Source organism: Argiope bruennichi, chromosome 5, assembly GCF_947563725.1.
Source record: "Argiope bruennichi chromosome 5, qqArgBrue1.1, whole genome shotgun sequence".
Classification (NCBI taxonomy): Eukaryota; Metazoa; Arthropoda; class Arachnida; order Araneae; family Araneidae; genus Argiope; species Argiope bruennichi.
In genome coordinates, this window is record NC_079155.1 from 126,387,215 (window position 1) to 126,404,475 (window position 17,261).

The 17,261-nt window shown below is 29.1% G+C and overlaps 1 protein-coding gene across 6 annotated transcripts in view; it reads right to left on the minus strand.

The window, feature by feature from the left end:
- Positions 1 to 182: 182 nt before the first annotated feature.
- LOC129969263 (ankyrin repeat and SAM domain-containing protein 6-like) overlaps positions 183 to 17,261 on the minus strand; it is a 43,383-nt gene continuing 26,304 nt past the window's right edge. For 4 of the 6 annotated variants that reach the window (XM_056083740.1, XM_056083739.1, XM_056083737.1 and 1 more), the window contains exons 10-17: positions 14,333 to 14,527; positions 13,005 to 13,121; positions 12,457 to 12,520; positions 7,313 to 7,361; positions 7,050 to 7,119; positions 6,429 to 6,474; positions 787 to 854; positions 183 to 361 (exon numbers count right to left, since the gene is read on the minus strand). In XM_056083740.1, the coding sequence (XP_055939715.1) occupies positions 233 to 361; positions 787 to 854; positions 6,429 to 6,474; positions 7,050 to 7,119; positions 7,313 to 7,361; positions 12,457 to 12,520; positions 13,005 to 13,121; positions 14,333 to 14,527 (738 nt within the window). In that variant the 3' untranslated portion in view covers positions 183 to 232. Of the gene's footprint in view, positions 362 to 786; positions 855 to 6,428; positions 6,475 to 7,049; positions 7,120 to 7,308; positions 7,362 to 12,456; positions 12,521 to 13,004; positions 13,122 to 14,332; positions 14,528 to 17,261 lie in introns of those variants that run through there. The other 2 variants (XR_008784481.1, XR_008784480.1) reach the window with 2 other exon arrangements.

The following is a 17,261-nucleotide window of genomic DNA, read 5'->3' on the forward strand; positions in this document are numbered from 1 at the left end:
AAAGTGATACATTAAGTATTTCTATATATTAAAATATCTATATATTGAATTTTTTCCAGAAATTTTCAGATTTCGATATACAAAAGTTCGACTGTATTTATCATACAACTAAATTTTTACTAATGAATGTTTATGTATAAATGAAACAGAGATATTTAAGTAGAAAAATATTTTATTGCACATAAATGAAAGATATATTAAACATATAAATGTATTTTATTAAGCTTGAAGTTTAATTATCACTTTGCGATTTTTGTAATTTATTAATAACTTTTAACAATATCTTCTGAGATCCCGAACTTTCAATTCCAATGTCAGTTAAATCTTCTTTAGTCAGATATTGCAAAGTGTCAATATCCACCTAAACAGACATATTTTTATAATTAAAATGAAGAAAATATTCACATAAAAAACAATTTTAATAATTTACTGCGCAAATTCATTTTAAAGAAAAAAAAATACAAAAACTAAATTGTGCCACCCACAAATAACTGTTAAAAAATAATAAAATTTGCCTAATTAATAAAAGTACAAATGCAGAGTCTTGAAATTCCGAAATCACAGATTTTGGAATCTCAAAATCTGCAGCAATAACCTTCCAATTAAAGAGATATGAATGAAAACAGGATACAACGCTTCAGTTTAAAATAACAAATAAATATGGAAAGAATGTATGAGTATTTCATTAAATTAAATATTGACAGTATTTGATTTAATGAAATACTAGAAAATAATAATACTCATTTTGCATTATATACTACAGAGTAATGGGAAAGAGAAAAATACTTCATGATCTCGGAACTTCTCTGCATATTTTTGAAGAGATTCTGTTTGAAGAAGAGCAGTCAATTCTCCTAAAAGATAAAGCATGATTTAACACATAACAAATAAGACAAAAAGATTAAATGCCATGAAACAATTGTGTTAAAAATTTACAAAAATCAGTGAAAAAGGAATGTGCAATCCACATATGGTTATTGATAAACATAAAAGAAGTCCGCGTCTCTTGGAAATGTTATTAAGTATATTGCACAATAAATAAAATTCATCATCAGTACACGTGGTTAAGAAGGCATAACAACGATGTTTGCCTATAGCCACAGTAGTTTAATATAAGAACTGCTTTTTAAATTCAAAATGTTATTTATGTTCTAAAAATTATAGACCTTTCTTCAAAATTCTAAATGGTTATTTTGTAAATTTCTTAGCTGTAAAAATGTCGAATACCACAAGTTTTCTGTTCTCGTATATCACGAGCTGCTTTGGGCTAATAAAGTTGCTTCATTGCTGAACTTTCTACAATTCCTTGGATTTTCGAGGTTAGTTTGGTGAAGACGCGGGGTAGGAATCCTTAGTGACGTCCTTCATCAAAGAGTCATTCCGAGAGAAAACCTACATGAATGGTCTGAATAAATTTTTCTCGCATACTTTCTAATAAAGATGTTAGTCCAGAGAATGTCTTGCATGGCATTGGCCACACTATTTACGAATTCAATATATTGCCTTTGGTGTTCATTTAGCATCTTTACTGAATCTGTCGTGTGATCCTTGTCGCAGTTTTGGCGATAAATCCCCAACATGTGGTTAGTAGCATCCAACATTCGAATTTATGTTTCAGGTGTGTTTTTCCCGATCAAATGAAACCAAAATTTGACACAGAACTACATTTGTAGTCATAAATACGCGTACCAAATTGGATACATTCAAGTTATTGCGTTTTTGTGATATCACGTTTACTGGTTTCTGAAACACAGTCCCTTGTTGAGAGATGTTCAATCCTTTGTTGGATTTGGCTCAAAAATGGATAGGAATCTACAATATAGATTTTAAATCTGAGACCACATTTTATTCATCTAGCTCTGTTTGTATTTTAGTTATCGTGTTAATTTATATATGAACATCGTGATAGACATATTTCTTCCGAAAGGAAATCTTCTAAAAATCTGATAGAAATCTACAAACTTCGTGTAAAGACCATGTACCAAATTTCAGCCAGCTAGCACAAAGCGTTTTTGAGTTATCTTTATTACAGACAGACATCTTTTAAAAAGTGTTTTTCGAAATTCGTCACGTTCTAAACGTAGAAATTCATCAAAATCTCGATTTCAATTTTTTTGAAGATTGCAATATTTTCTTCTACACTTCGTATATCAAAAAGTAAAGGTGGCGTGAAAAGCCAAGGCACTGTTAACTTTATTGTCGTTTACATACCAAAAAATTAAAAGTACGGCCACACAAATGTTTTTTCATGATGTAAAAACAGTTCCTTTTCACACAACTCGGGGTGAAAAAACTATACTATAGCAGGTCATACAAGCGTGTGCGTGTGCGTGTGTTTAATTATTTATTTGCTATCTTTAATGTAATATGACTCTATTTTCAAAATATAACTTATCAACTGAAATAATCTCCATGAAATTTTCTAGCAATACTCTTTAATCAAAACATTACTACCACCACCTGCCCTGCATTAAATCTATGTAAAACTGCGAACAAGAGAGCTTATATTTTTATTTTTAGAGTGTCAAACTAGAGTTTAGTTTTAGTTTAGTTATATCAACATCCCGTTTTTAAAGCAACACTAGGGCTATTTTGGGACGAAACTCGTCATTTTGAACCGCGGTCAGATGAGGAGGACGACACCTGTGCTCTCCAAATTTTCACATCACACCAGCGGGAGGATGTTTGGCAGCAACGAATTTAACGTGCACCAGACACACTTACACGACCTTTCTTCAGTGGAATCGGATCTCGAACCTGAAACCCTCCGTTTCCGATGCCAAGACCTTACCATCAGGACACCTTTGCCCTGTCAAACTAGAGTATTTTATGCTTAGAGTAGTAAAGAAAGCCGCCTATGCATTTTGCAGCCTTTGTTTAGACCAACTGACACCAACATTTGACACAGAATCTTAATAATAAGATCAGGACCCAAATTTCATTAATTTAAGTTATTGCGTTTTTGTGTCATAGTGTTTACACATATGACACATAGTGTAAACACAATGACACATTGAGTCATAGTGTTTACACATAGTGTGAAAACACACACAGTCAATCTTTTGACAGATATGATTCAAAACTACACTTTAGAAATTATATCTGTGCAATCAAATTTCATCAATCTGACTTGATCCATAGAGTAATTATCGTGTTCACTGTACTCGGACAGCTTAATATGAATGGAATGTGTTTAAAATTTGATAGAAATCTACAAATTTAATGTAAAAATCAATAACAAATTTCATTCGCTTGGTTAAAATATTTTGATTCATTTTTACAGGCATAATTCCGAAAACGAGTTTTTTGGATTACTGCAGATTGAGGACAGAGATGCCGTCGAAATCTGGAGAAAGCAAAAATGCTGTTCACACTTTAAATAGATTGTTAGTATAGTTCACTGGCGACGTTGCCGATGTCAGAACATTTTATTTTTATCGACAGACAAAAGAAAGCGGGGAGGAAGTTTATACTTCTACACAAGTAATTTGAAAAGACACATTTAACACACATTACCTTTTTTTTAATATTGCAGAATGTCCATTTCTTCGTTTGAAATACTACTATCTAAATTTAAAACTATAATAAAAAAAGTGATACAGTAATACTGGGCTGTGTAAAAGCATAAGAAAAACTAGCAATAACTTGAAAGTAAGTATTATTTTTTTTTAACTTACTATTTTTACAATGCTGGTTATTTTTCATAAAGAAAAAAAAATTATCAATTTATCAGTAAAATTTTAAAGCAAGAGTGGTTTTCGCGACATTTACTCGTATACTCTCTAATAAAAGTGCAATCTCCTCCTGCATAAAATGTGGATGTCGGGCACTTAACCAAATACAATGCTGGTCCTCAGATTTTTATTTTTAGTTGTTGCACCTTTTACTCACTCGTCACTGATGATGATATTAGAGTTCATCTTTGTTATTCAGTTGATAATCGATCCTGACGTTAGTTCATGTCTTTACTTGCTCTTCAAAAAATCCATGATTTTGGTAATAATAAAGAATAAGATAGAACAACCAATAGAACTCACAAAAGCATGGAATAAAAGGAATAGGTAATGTGTAAATAACCAATGCTTCACTTTCCAAAATTTCATTTTCTTAAGTAAACCGTAACTAAACTACAATGGTTTGTATATTACTTTTTGACTGATCTTTGCTTTATTGAATAGAATTATAATAAATTGTATACAAACAAATATATTTAATACTCTTACAAGAATGAATAATAATGTGCATGTAACACAATGATTAAAAATATGTACAATATTTTAATTCAGTGTAAAAAGGCTTTTTTTTTTTTTTTTTTTTTGTAAATGATTTCTTTACTTTGTATAGTAGTTTTTATAGAGAACACAGTTAAGTATGTTAGTATGTTAGAGTACTTAACTTCCTTTAACAAATTTAGTTTAACACTATTAGATGTATTAATAATTAGATTACTAATTATTGCTATTTTAGATGCCTATCACTGCTACAGAAAATAGAAGGTAAGTAAATTACTTTTTAAAATACCTATCTATAAAATATTATAAGTTTATTCTAATAAACATTTCATACAGATTAAAGGCTATAGTAAAAAAACAAGTGACAAATTAAATCCATCTTTCTGATTGCATCTGTAAATTACTGTAACATTCCTTGCATATAGTCATATCCATACATTATTCCAAAAATATTTCCTTCGAACATTAGGACATTTTATAATATATATATATATATATATATATATATATATATATATATATATATATATATATATATATATATATACAGGGTGTCCCAAAAAATGTATACACACTTTAAATAATTGTAAATTTGGGGTTTATTATAATTTGAATAATTTTCAACATGTAAAAGATTCTACAAATATCATTCTATTGTCTTGTTATCGCATGTTCTTAAACTGATGTCCGTTCTGCTCCAGACACTGCTGACAACTCGAAGCGATGGAATAGCACACATGATGGAACAATTCCCTTCGGATATTCGTACATTCATGTTCAATGGTTGCCCTCAATTGAACAACTGTTGCAGGTTTATGGACGTCCTGAACACTTCCATCAGCTTCAAACTTATCTCTAATTCGAGTGATGGTAACTCGTGTAGGTGGTTCTTTGTTAAACTCCCTCTTAAATTGTCTTTGCACTTCTACTGCATTTTCATACTTCCAGTAGCATTTTAGAATAAATTTCCTTTCTTCAAATTCAAGTCTGTCTGCCATCACTCGGTTCAATGGGTTCAGTTTGTAAAGAAAGAAGAAATAACTTAGTTATCAGCTGTTAAAATGTGTATACATTTTTTTGGAACACCCTGTATATATATATGTAATAACGCTCAATTTTTAACTAATTACAGTATGCAATTAATTTTTATCTAATTACAATAATATTGCTCTATGTAAGAAAAATATATTAAATTAAATACATGAAAATGCCGAAAAAGTTTTAAGAGATATGGATACTTATAATTACAAAGCATTAAACAATCCATTATTTTATTAGTGGGAATACATTTTATTTCTAATGACTGTCTTCATAGCTTTGACAAAGAAATATTTGATTTAAGATGAACAGTTTTTCTAATGCATAGTAACATAATGTGTTTCCAACTTTAAATCAGAAGGAATGGTTTCTAAACTTTTTCAAAAACTTTCTCGCTTATTCTCTAATAAAGTTCCCTGCCCAAAGAACAATTTACATGCATTTGTGTACAATAGCTATGAAATATTAAGTTTTGATGTGAATTTAGCATTTTTACTGAATTTTTCATGCCATTCTTGGTGAGCTATTTGGTGATTAATCCTTAGCCATGCATTAAAGGTATCCAAAAATCCAATTTCTGCTTTAGACACACTTTTCTGCACCATTTGGACACAAAACTGCTGTCAAACTTTTGTGTCAAACAAAAATTTCACACAAAACTGCTCTTGTGCTCGCAAAAACCCATACTACATTTTATATATTTAAGTCATTACATTTTTGAATTATTGTGTTTATACATTTCTGAAAGTACAGACCAAGAGATGGTCGATTAGTCATCAAATTTGGCTCAAAATTTGACAGGTGTCTACACTATAGATGTTAAATCTAAGTACCAAATTTTATCTATCTAATTCTCTTCATCTTATAATTATCGTGTTAACTTATATTCGGACAGACAGGCTTCCAATGAACATTTTACTCAAGCATAAAGACCATATACCAAATTTCATTCATCCAACTCAAAGCGTTTTTGAGTTATCTTCGTCACAGACAACAAATAGACAGGTGGACATTTTCCAAAAAAAAAAAAAAATCGAACTGTGAGAGGTCTAAAATGTGACAATTCATCAAAATCTCAAGTTTGAAATTTTTGACGATTAACATATTCTTTCTATAATACGTATACGAGGCAGTAAAAATGCAATAATTTTCATTTACCTGTATAAGATTCTATTTCATTTGACTTCTTCGTGGATGGTGGAATCTAAAATAAGAAAAGCCATATTAATTATTTCAATATATATCATAAATCATGTGATTTTAATAAATTTATGCAGTTTTTGTTAATTTTTGCATCAATATGTTTACAGATATATTATTCAATTTCCGAAGTATCTTTATAAAATTTCTAGACTTTTTAATTAATAAAAGCCTTTTGGCATTATTACTTAGCACTATTGGAATTAACACTTAAGAATTGAAAACGAAATGTCTGTGAAATTGCGCCAATAAAATATTACTGATAAGAAATATCTGTATTATACAAAATGTTTAATATTTATAATTATATTTAATCTTCACTTTTTTCCCATAAAAAAACGTTATTTTCATTTTACTGTAAATAATTTTATAGCAATTAAATTGATTGCATTGTAAACATTGATATCAAGGACTAATACTTATGTTTCAATTTAAGCAATGTAATAAATGATATTAAAAAATAAAAATTTTTAAAAACCAAAAACATAAAAACAACATGATTGATTTCTTTATTTTATTACTGTAAAATAAGTTATTTGTGGAACTAAGCAGATCTGTCCATTTTAAAAATCAACTTACATTTGAAATGATAGAAGTTTGGTCCTTTACAACATGAATTTCATTTGTTTTAATATCGATACTTTCAAGCCTAAAAGAAAATGAAATATTATTTTTAATAGACATGAACCATATAAATTCATCATTCAGGCAAAATAATATAATAAATGTAAGTGTTTCAAAATTTTATAATGAAAAAAAAATTATCATATTCCTTCAAATTAAACAAATTTGAGGAAAAAAAAGAAGTTGGTAAAAAATGCAAATACAATATTTTTACCAACTTCTGAAAAGGACCATCTTCTTTTTTCTGTAATTCAATATCAGAACATGCTGAAAGAAAAAAAAGTATTAAAAAAAGAAAAATGTTAACAAATATCAAAATATTTAGAATAAGATCAAAATGACAGTAAAGATCCAGGTAAAAATAATTTGTAACATCAAAATAAACAAATAACCCAATGACAGATTAAGATATTTTAAGGTCTCAAGGACTGCATGTTATGAGACCCCTCAATCTATAACTGGACAATTTAATTTTATATTTGAACAAGTTTTCAATTTAATCATTATACTAATAAATTATTAGAGTTTAATTTTTTATTTTACTACCTTCATAAATTTTTGAAAATGTTTTGATATGCATAGCATTGAAAAAAAATCACAAAACAAATAAGATTCTTGAAAAATTAACTATAATTATTAATTAATCTCCTTGTTTATAAATAAAAGCATTTTCATAATTTGAATAATTATGAATTATGAAATAAGGAATTTAAAACTAATGTAATATTAAAAATCAATGTTTCTCAGGGTTTGTTTAGGGAAATACAACTTACACATAATTAATACACTTAATACAACTCACACATAATTAATAATTCAATATATTATTAAACATAAAAAAAGTATCCACCAACTTTTATGAAATGATTCAATTCAACATTATTTTTGCTCACAAATATTGAAGAGTAATAAAAAAAGGTTTTATGAAATTCATTTCAAATCTACATCAGCTTACATAAACCCTCTTTAAATTATAATGCAGTATTGAAGAAACTTTAGAACATGAACATTTGAAATAATATGCAAAGAAAAAAATATATATTATAAAAAAGTATATTCGAAAAGTAAAACGTCTCTGATACATTAAGTTTTATGGTCACAGTTATTAAACTATAAGCCAATGCAAAATGAATATGAACTAGGAGAAAAATCAATGGGAGAAGTTTTCCTGAAATTCTCTCATAATTTTCTCCAATAAAGGTGCTATCTCTACCTCCCCTATATAAAATTATAGATACTGGATGAAAGTATATGAGTGTTTGGACCCATACATGAGAATTTTGTATGTTAAAAGATTCAATAATTACTATGGATTTAATATTAGAGAACGGTTTAATTGGGGATATTTACATAAAATTTTGAAAGCATATTTACAATAAATTACAATATAGAAAAAAAAAATCTAAATTCAGTTATTCCATGTTAACTAGTATGAGGCATACATAATCTCACACCTAGAAATTTTATGGAGTACTTAAAATTGCAAAAAAAAAATAAAAATTAAGTCTTTTGGGAACTTTAACACATCAACCAGCTTTAGTGACAACATCAGGAACTACTTCGATTATAGTATCCTCATCTTCACTGGAATCTTGATCTGAAACATCTTGAGTTACAGGAAGTAAAGTGTTTGTATTTCTATCTTTTTTCTAAGTAATGAATGATAATTTTTGAGAACTACCGATTTTCAAGTTTTTGGAATGGTCTCAATTTTTCTCTGTCAGCTGTTCTTATTCTGGCGACTATTGAATGTCCATCTGCTTTAGGGTGGACAGACTTCAGTTACATAAGAGATTTCACTGCTGTTACTAAAACAGTGAAGACCTATCTGGCAATTTTTAGAAGGACTTGATATAAGTCTCCAGGGAATTTTGCAATCCTTCAGCAAATTTACATGCTTGTAATCAAATTAATAATCGCAAGATTAAAAATCTCCCACCTAGGTTTATTTTATACTTAAAGTTTCTGCTAAATAAACTGTTATAGATGTTATTTCTTGAATGCTGGAAAACAGCTGTAGTTGTCCCTATTCCAAAACCAAACTCTGATTTGTCATTACCTCAACATTTTCGTCCTATTTAGCTCCTCAGTAGCTTGAACAAAGTGTACGAATCTGTGCTTCTCAAACGCCTGAATCAATTTCTCTGCGACAATAATATAATTTTCCGAACAATTCGGTTTTAGGGAAACTCTGATGAATAATCACCAGCTTATTCGTGTTACGCAACTGATTCATGATTGCTTTGTGAAATCCGAAACCACAGGTGCACTTTTTCTGGATGAAGCCAAAGCCTTTGATAAAATTTGGCATGAAGAATTTTTATTCAAGCACATGCGACTTTGATTTTCAGCGCAATTGGTCAAAATTTTACGCTCTTACCTATCCTCGTAATTTTAGGGTACGGGTAAACAACGAAATTTCTTCCACCAGACCAATCCTGAGAGGTTGTGAACAGGGAATTTGCTCTCTTCAGCGCTTTTTTAACGTTTATGTTAATGATTTACCGAAAGTTAGGAATTATCACTTAGCAATATTTGCAGACGATAACATATTAAGTCTTACACAACATAAGAATCCACAAATTGTCACTACACAATTAAACAGTACATAACCCTTTTAGAGTGCTGGTCATCGGCTGGAAAATAAAAGTCAACCCAAATAAATACGCGCGCCTCCAATTTACTAAAAAACTGGTAATATGCCCGATTTAGCCCCTATCCAAATTTTCGACCATCCCGTCCCGCTTAAGGTTAATTTTTGACGCTACATTAAGCTTTAATAGTCATATTCAAGCAGTTCACTAAAGCTACGATTATGAGTATTAAACTAAACAGTTTAATTGCTCCATGAAGTAAGCTCTTGATTAGGCTCAAGCTTCTGCTCTATAAAGCTATTTAAAACCAGTATTGATGTATGGCTTCCAAATTTAGGGGGCCATTTCCAAAACAGTAAGAAGTCAAACAGTTCCCCAAACAGTAAGAAGCTGCAAGTTTTCCAAAATAAACATCTGATGAAAATTGTTAATGTGCCCTGGTACGTCAGAAGGAAAATTCTTTATTATGACCTCCAAACTGAAACTGTTTAGGAATTTATTAAAAGAACATCAATTAAGTTCTTCGAAAAATTACCCCAGATTCGTAATGAGTTACTTCAAATACCAGCATAAGATCCAGCTCTAGAAAAAGAACTACAGCTGCAATCGACAACTCTTACATTGATTTTCCGTCTGTAAAAAGGCTGAGAATTTACTAACTCTGTTACCAGTCTGGTGGATTAAAATCTCTCAAAATTATTCATGTTTAGGCCTTGGATAGCAACGATGAGCTACAGCTTTTTGGATTTTTTCAAAAATAACTAATCAAAATAATTAAATCAGTCCCCATAATAAAAGGCACGTGCAACGTAATTCCATTGAAGTTCTCTTTCTCCCATAAATAATCAAAATATTATTTTATATTAATAATTATATCATAAAAATATTAATCTAACTATTCGAGCCAAATTTCATAATATTAAAGCTTTATGCGCTCGTCTAAACTAGCTTCAATTAATTTTAATCTTTCCCTAAACTTACAAATTATAATAACTATTTCAAATTATGGTGGGAGGTGCTCGTAACCACTTTGTCATACTGCGGAACTTTGAAACTCTGTCAGAAATACATTGATCACGATAATTTTCCATTAAATCAGTGTCATTAGAAAATTCTTCAAATTTTTCCATTTCACATCCTATCACTCTAATTATTTCATCTAGTTCAAATAACCTTTCAGCTTTATCATTTAAAATATAAATTATCAGTATCAATTCAATCTTACTTACCGGTTTCGTTTTCACGAGGATTTCGAATTCTTTCAACGATTTCGTAAACAGGCTGAGTTGTGAACTTTCTCGTTTTAATGAATCCATAGTTCTGCTCACGGGCGCCATTTTGTTAAAAAGTTTAATAATTACTATGGATTTGATATGAGAGGACACTTTAATAGCGGATATTTACATAAAATTTTTAAAGTCTATTTACATCGAACAACAAAACAAAAAGCAAATCTGAATTGCATTTTTCCATGTTGAGTTCAGTTGTAACTGGTAAGAAATTTATATTGTGCTGCACAGTTCCTTTTCACACAACTTGTAAAAAAAAAAAAAACACTACAGAGGGCAACACATGCGTTTATTTTTATTATTATTAGATCAATCACTTGCTTGTTATTTTTAAAGCCAGATAAATCAATTTTCAATAAATAAACAATCAGTCGAAATGATCTTCCTGAAGTTTCCTCATAATACTATGTGACAAAAATGTTATTCCCACTTCCGAATACAATTAATGTACCTTGGGTAAAACTGTGAATGCCAGGAGAGCTCAGATTTTTATTTTTAGAATCCTAGCAGGTATGAAGCAGAGTTTTGTGCTTCATAATATAATATAGGTAACCGAACACGAATTTTGTGCATCGTTTTTTTTTTTTTTTTCCCTTCAACCGAATGAAATCGAAATTTGAGATGGAATTGCAATTTCAGTCACAAAATGTCATATCAAATTTTATTTAGATCATTGCATTTTCGAGTTATTAGATTTATGTGAATGCAAAAGTAAGACCAATAGATGGTCAACTTTTTAACAAATTCAGTTCAAATTTGAGAAGAACCTACATTTTAGATGTTAAAATTATACACAAAATTTTTCTTGCCAGCTCATTAAGTTTTGTAATTATTGTGTTCATTTGAACTCATATAGCCAGATTTCTGTAAAATTATTTTGTTCAAAATTTGATTTTTTTAAAAATATATATGTTGAAATTTGCTGCAAAGACTATATTAAAAAATCATTGATATAATTAAAAGTTTTTTTTAAATTATCCTGTTCACAGACAAATAGACATAATTCCAAAAATGGGTTTTTCAGATTAGGGCAGTTCTGGTGGAGATTCGTCAAAATCTTGAGTTCCAATTTCTTGACGATTACAATACTTTCTCTTTGTATACTTCGCATGGGAGAAAGTAAAAATAAGAAAAAGTAGAACTTCGATCATTAAAACTTTTCAATACAAATTTCTCTTTGTTTCTTGAATTTCCTATTTAACATAAATAGCCAAGTCTCTTTTAATTAATTTTTTTTCTTTGATCCTGCCAGCTTCAAATATCCAAGTTCCACTATAATTTCTTTCACAACAGCATTACACAAGATTTCCAAATTAAACTAAGTTCAAGCAACAAACATTTTAGCAGAATCTATTAATTATAGAACCTGTTCAATATTAGCATATTTAAACCATTTGAAAAATATATTGCATTTTTCTACAATTACTAGGTTATTCTAAAGTAAAAATATTCAGTAAAAATAGTGGATTTACAATATACCTAAAAGATCTTTCTTCTTGTAGTCTTTTAGGAGTATAGGGGTTAGCAGACAGTCCCTGCCAAGCTGGAAAAAAAAATGAAAATTTGAAGGACAAAGCTTCTATTAGCCATTTTTATATAATGAATGCTAATATGTATGCCTTTGTTTATGGGTTAGCATAAATGGTCACCAAATGATTAGAGTATCATTCTTTCCTTTCACTGGATTATTTTACCATAGCTTTAATTTCATGAAAGTCTGATTTATTTTTCTGTTTTATTCAGTCACTTCAGATGTGATGGGCAGTTTAACTGCCAATGAAGAAAGACATGAATATGTAACCCACTTGCATTTGAAAGAAACCATGGGTCTTATCTTTTAAATACTCCAAAAGAAAGGGAAGAACTTTGATATTTCCTTCTTAAACTTTTAATCATAAGAGGATTTTGAACATTCTGTCAGCTTATAATCTAAATGTTAAAATATACCTTAATGTATATGTCAACATGTTCATACACAATAAAAACAACTAAATTGGCCATGTATTTTTCAGATAAATGTTTCATACCTTTACACTTTTATCCCGCCTTCTTGAGGAAACAGTAATTGGATTAAAATAATCAAGAGATGGAAGAGGCGGCTTTATTGCTTCAATTTTATGTTCTTTCAATTCGTTAGCTAAATACTGAAAGATAATGAATAATAATTTATTTGCATAGATATAAAATAAAGAAAAAAGAATTCAAAAAAAGAAATTCATTTAAAAAAATTCAAAAATAATTCAACAAGGCAAATTTTTTTATTAAAACTATTATCAGTCTTATTTGACATATTTCATTTTATAAATGATAATTTCTGTCAATAAATATAAATTTACAGTTATACTAAGGGCAGAAACAGATTAACATTTTATAGGAGGTGGGAGATCATTCTTAAAAATATAGCCTTAGATAAAGAAATTTTCTGTCGGGGTTTGGAGTTAATAAGAGTTGGGAATAGCATGTGTGGCACTAAACTGTGACATTATACACCATAAGACTTTACTTCTATTTTAAATGCAAAATTAGAGCTGATATTTTTAAACTATAGTTCTTTAATAAGATAGGAAATAATAGGAAATATTAATGCAAATCATAATTTAAAACATGGATGATAGCCAATAAATTTACCCAAAGTTTCAACCATATAATACTATTTATATAATATAATATCTATATATAGTATACAAAGTACATTACAACTTCTTTGCTAATAAATAACAGTTCGTACACTTTTCAAGACTTGCCGTCTTGACACCAAGATTGTTGATGCCAAGTGTTCATTACATTGACATTACACAGAAGACCTTGAAGGCAGAATGACTGTTCATCAGTTGAAGTTCTTGAATTTTTTCAGAAAATTGAATATGTAAGGCCACAAAAAAAGATATATTATTAAAAAAAAAACTAATTTATTTTATTCTTTCACTTAAGAGGTTCTGATTAATTAAAAAATTTTTTTCTTATTAAACAATTACATATAGTCTGGTCAACTGCTCAAAGGCTATCAGCTTTTGGCAGCATTTCTTCCAGATTAGAGAATATTGTTCGAGGGAACATGACACTTCCCTTGCATCTGTTTTTAAGTTATACACTAAAAAGAAAACAAAAAGAGAAAAAAAATAGCTTATAAAAACAAATGGAATGTGAAAATTTTCACATTCCATTGGTTTTTATAAAACCAAGGTTTTTAAAAACCAATGGAATTTTAGAAATGCCAATTGAAATATTTGGTACAATAGTCTTTAAGATTTATTTCTAAATATGCAAGAAAATTGAGGATCCTTGCTTGGGTTACAACAATCATATGAGAAAAATTGCATTTTTCAGAATAATCGTTGAAATGGAAGAATGTTACCTTATTTGGAGATAAAGGATGCTGTTTCACCGTTTCTAATGCTTCATTAGAAGATTTTGTTTCTTCAAAAACATCATTTACAAGGGTGGCATCTAACCCTAAGACATCGGATGTGGAGAATTTGTCTGAATGACGAGGAGACAAACGAGTCAGCATCTTTTGTTGGAAATGCTGGGCAACACCACCAAACCAATTCTAAATCAATAAAAAAGTTTTTAAAAGCACACTTTTGTTTTCATACTTAACCAATGAGAGTTGTCTCCCGAAAATTTTCTCACACACTCTCTATTAAAGCTATTGTCCCAATGTATGTCTTGCATGACAATGACACACAATCATTTCGAAATATTAATCTTTGGCGTGATCTTTGGCGAGTTTTGGGGTGATTCATTTCTGGCATGTAATTAAATGTAACCAAAAATCAAATTTGTGTTTTAGGACAGCATTTTTCACAAACAAATGGAACAAACATTTGACATAAAACTATTTTTGTAGTCACAAAATCCGATATCAAATTTCATATATTTTAAGTGATTGCGTTTTTGAATGATCACATTTAAATATTTCTAAAACTAAAGACAGACACTTAGCCAATCGCTTGTTAGATTTGACTCAAGATTTAATAGGTGTCTACCCTATAGATGGTAAATATGTATCGAATTTTATCTATCTTGCTCTCCCGTATTAACATATATTCAAACAGCCGAATAGAGACTTCCTCTACATGGATTTTGCTCAAAATTTGCCAGAAATAGATACATTTAATATAAATATGATAGTCCAAATTTCATCAATCTAGCTCAAAACGTTTTTTTAATTTTCTATGCCACAAACAGACTATGGATATTTTTCGAAAAAAATGTTTTTGGAGGTCTAAAATGTAGAGATTTGTCCAAATCAGATATTCGAATTTTTTGACAATAGGTATGAAATCAAAATTCAATTAAATTAATCAATTACTATTATTTCAGTACAGAAAATATTAAATAGAGTATCATCGAAAAACACAAGTTCACAAAATTTCAGAACTGCAGCACATAAGGAAGTAGGTGAAAAATCAACTGCAAAACTCTATCTTTACAAACATGTATTTTATATACATTTAAAAAGACTGTATATAAAAAATGCTTATATTATGCAAATCAAAGAACAAGTCAAATCAAAAATATTTCCTCAAAACGACTCTTCACAAAAAATAAAATAAATGAAAGCTTTTCTTAAAAATTTTAAATGCTTATCAATAAAGGTTAATAAAAAATAAAAATTATTTATAGATTAGATTTGACATATAAGAGGAAAGCAAAACAGCATGGATCAGAAAAAACAATATAGACTCCAATATTTAAAAGAGTATCAAAAAATAAATCCATTTTAGAGAAATGCTCTTACTAAATGATTCATAAATAAGATTAAAATAGACTTCTGACTTCCATATAACTGTACTTTTCACAATACAGTGAAAAGTAAAGTTGCCAAATCAGGAAAGAGTAGCTGCAATGTGATTTACCTGATATTAGCAGTTCGATTTTAATAAAACGTGAATTTTCCTCTAATATAATGCAGTAATACCTCTCTTTTCACTGCTTTCTTCTGCAAAACTGGCGAGATAGACATTTTTCCCTTTGATTCCTTAAATATTCCTGCTGCTAATTTTCGCTCTCCTACTTAAAGTAAGCAATTCTGGGAGGCAAACCTTGGTGCTAAATTTTGACTTCATTAACTCCTACAAAATATTATTTAAGTCTTTGGAGAAGATTGGCAGTGTTTATCATTAGGTGAAGTGATTCGAAATACTTTCAAGTGCTTTGATTACCTAAAGTGTTTACAATGAGAGTTTCCTCTACAGAATCGGTTGTGGAGGTGCGACTGTACAAGACTCAGCCCCATCCATAAATTTTGCAGAAGAAAAATGTTTTCTTTTTAAATCCGGATAAATGAATATTTTCCAGATATCTATGCCCATTCCATGCTCAAAAATCTAAGACAAGGTGGGGACTTTAAGTCTCATTAAACTTGCAGTCCCAATAAAATAATTCCAGTCTTTGAAAAAATTGTTATTTTAAAGCCATAGGAAGAGCCATTATATATTTTAATAAAAGATTTGAATTTTTTTTACAAACATGAAACTTTTTTATGTGTTTTTCAGCAAATGGACTGGGGGCAATCTTCTCCAAAGACTTAAATGCGATTTTGTAGGACTTAATGAATTTAAAATTTAGTACCACGGTTTGCCTTTCAGAATTACAATAATACATATATTACAATATTTATTTACAAAATAATTTATTTGAATTGTATCCAAATTTAGCTTCCATTTTGAAAATTACATTCATATCACTAATTACATTATCAACAAACCTTCTTACTCATTTTATCTATTAAATCCAAATTAATAAAACAGAAAACCTTAATCATGAAAGTGTTATCAACCAGTGTCCCCAGTCCATTTGCTGAAAGTGTTATGTTATATTTGCAAGAAAGCATATAAGAAAATGGCACAAAAATCTCATATTGTAACTTTATTCTAGAAGTTCTAGTAACAATTTTTTTAATAAATTTATGAAGCAATTATCTTTATTATTTGATTTATTGACAATTATTTGCGCCATTCAATGCTAACTTTGCAAGAATGATTTAATTGTTTATCATTACTGTGTATTCCTTAAAATTTTACTTGACCAATCTGTGCAATGTAATAAATATCATTTAGCTAAGAGAAATTTTTTTCCTGCTTAATGTTCAGATCAGAATTCGCTCCCCTCAGTAGTAAGGTATTGGGGAGAAAGAGGAGTATAAATGCTTCAAAAGACATAGATTCAAGACTTTAGTTCATTTATGATTTTTTAAAGTCAACTATGAGAAGAAGAGGTAAAAAATGATACCATGAAATTTGCATTTTATAAGCTACAGATGATCATTGGAGGCAAAA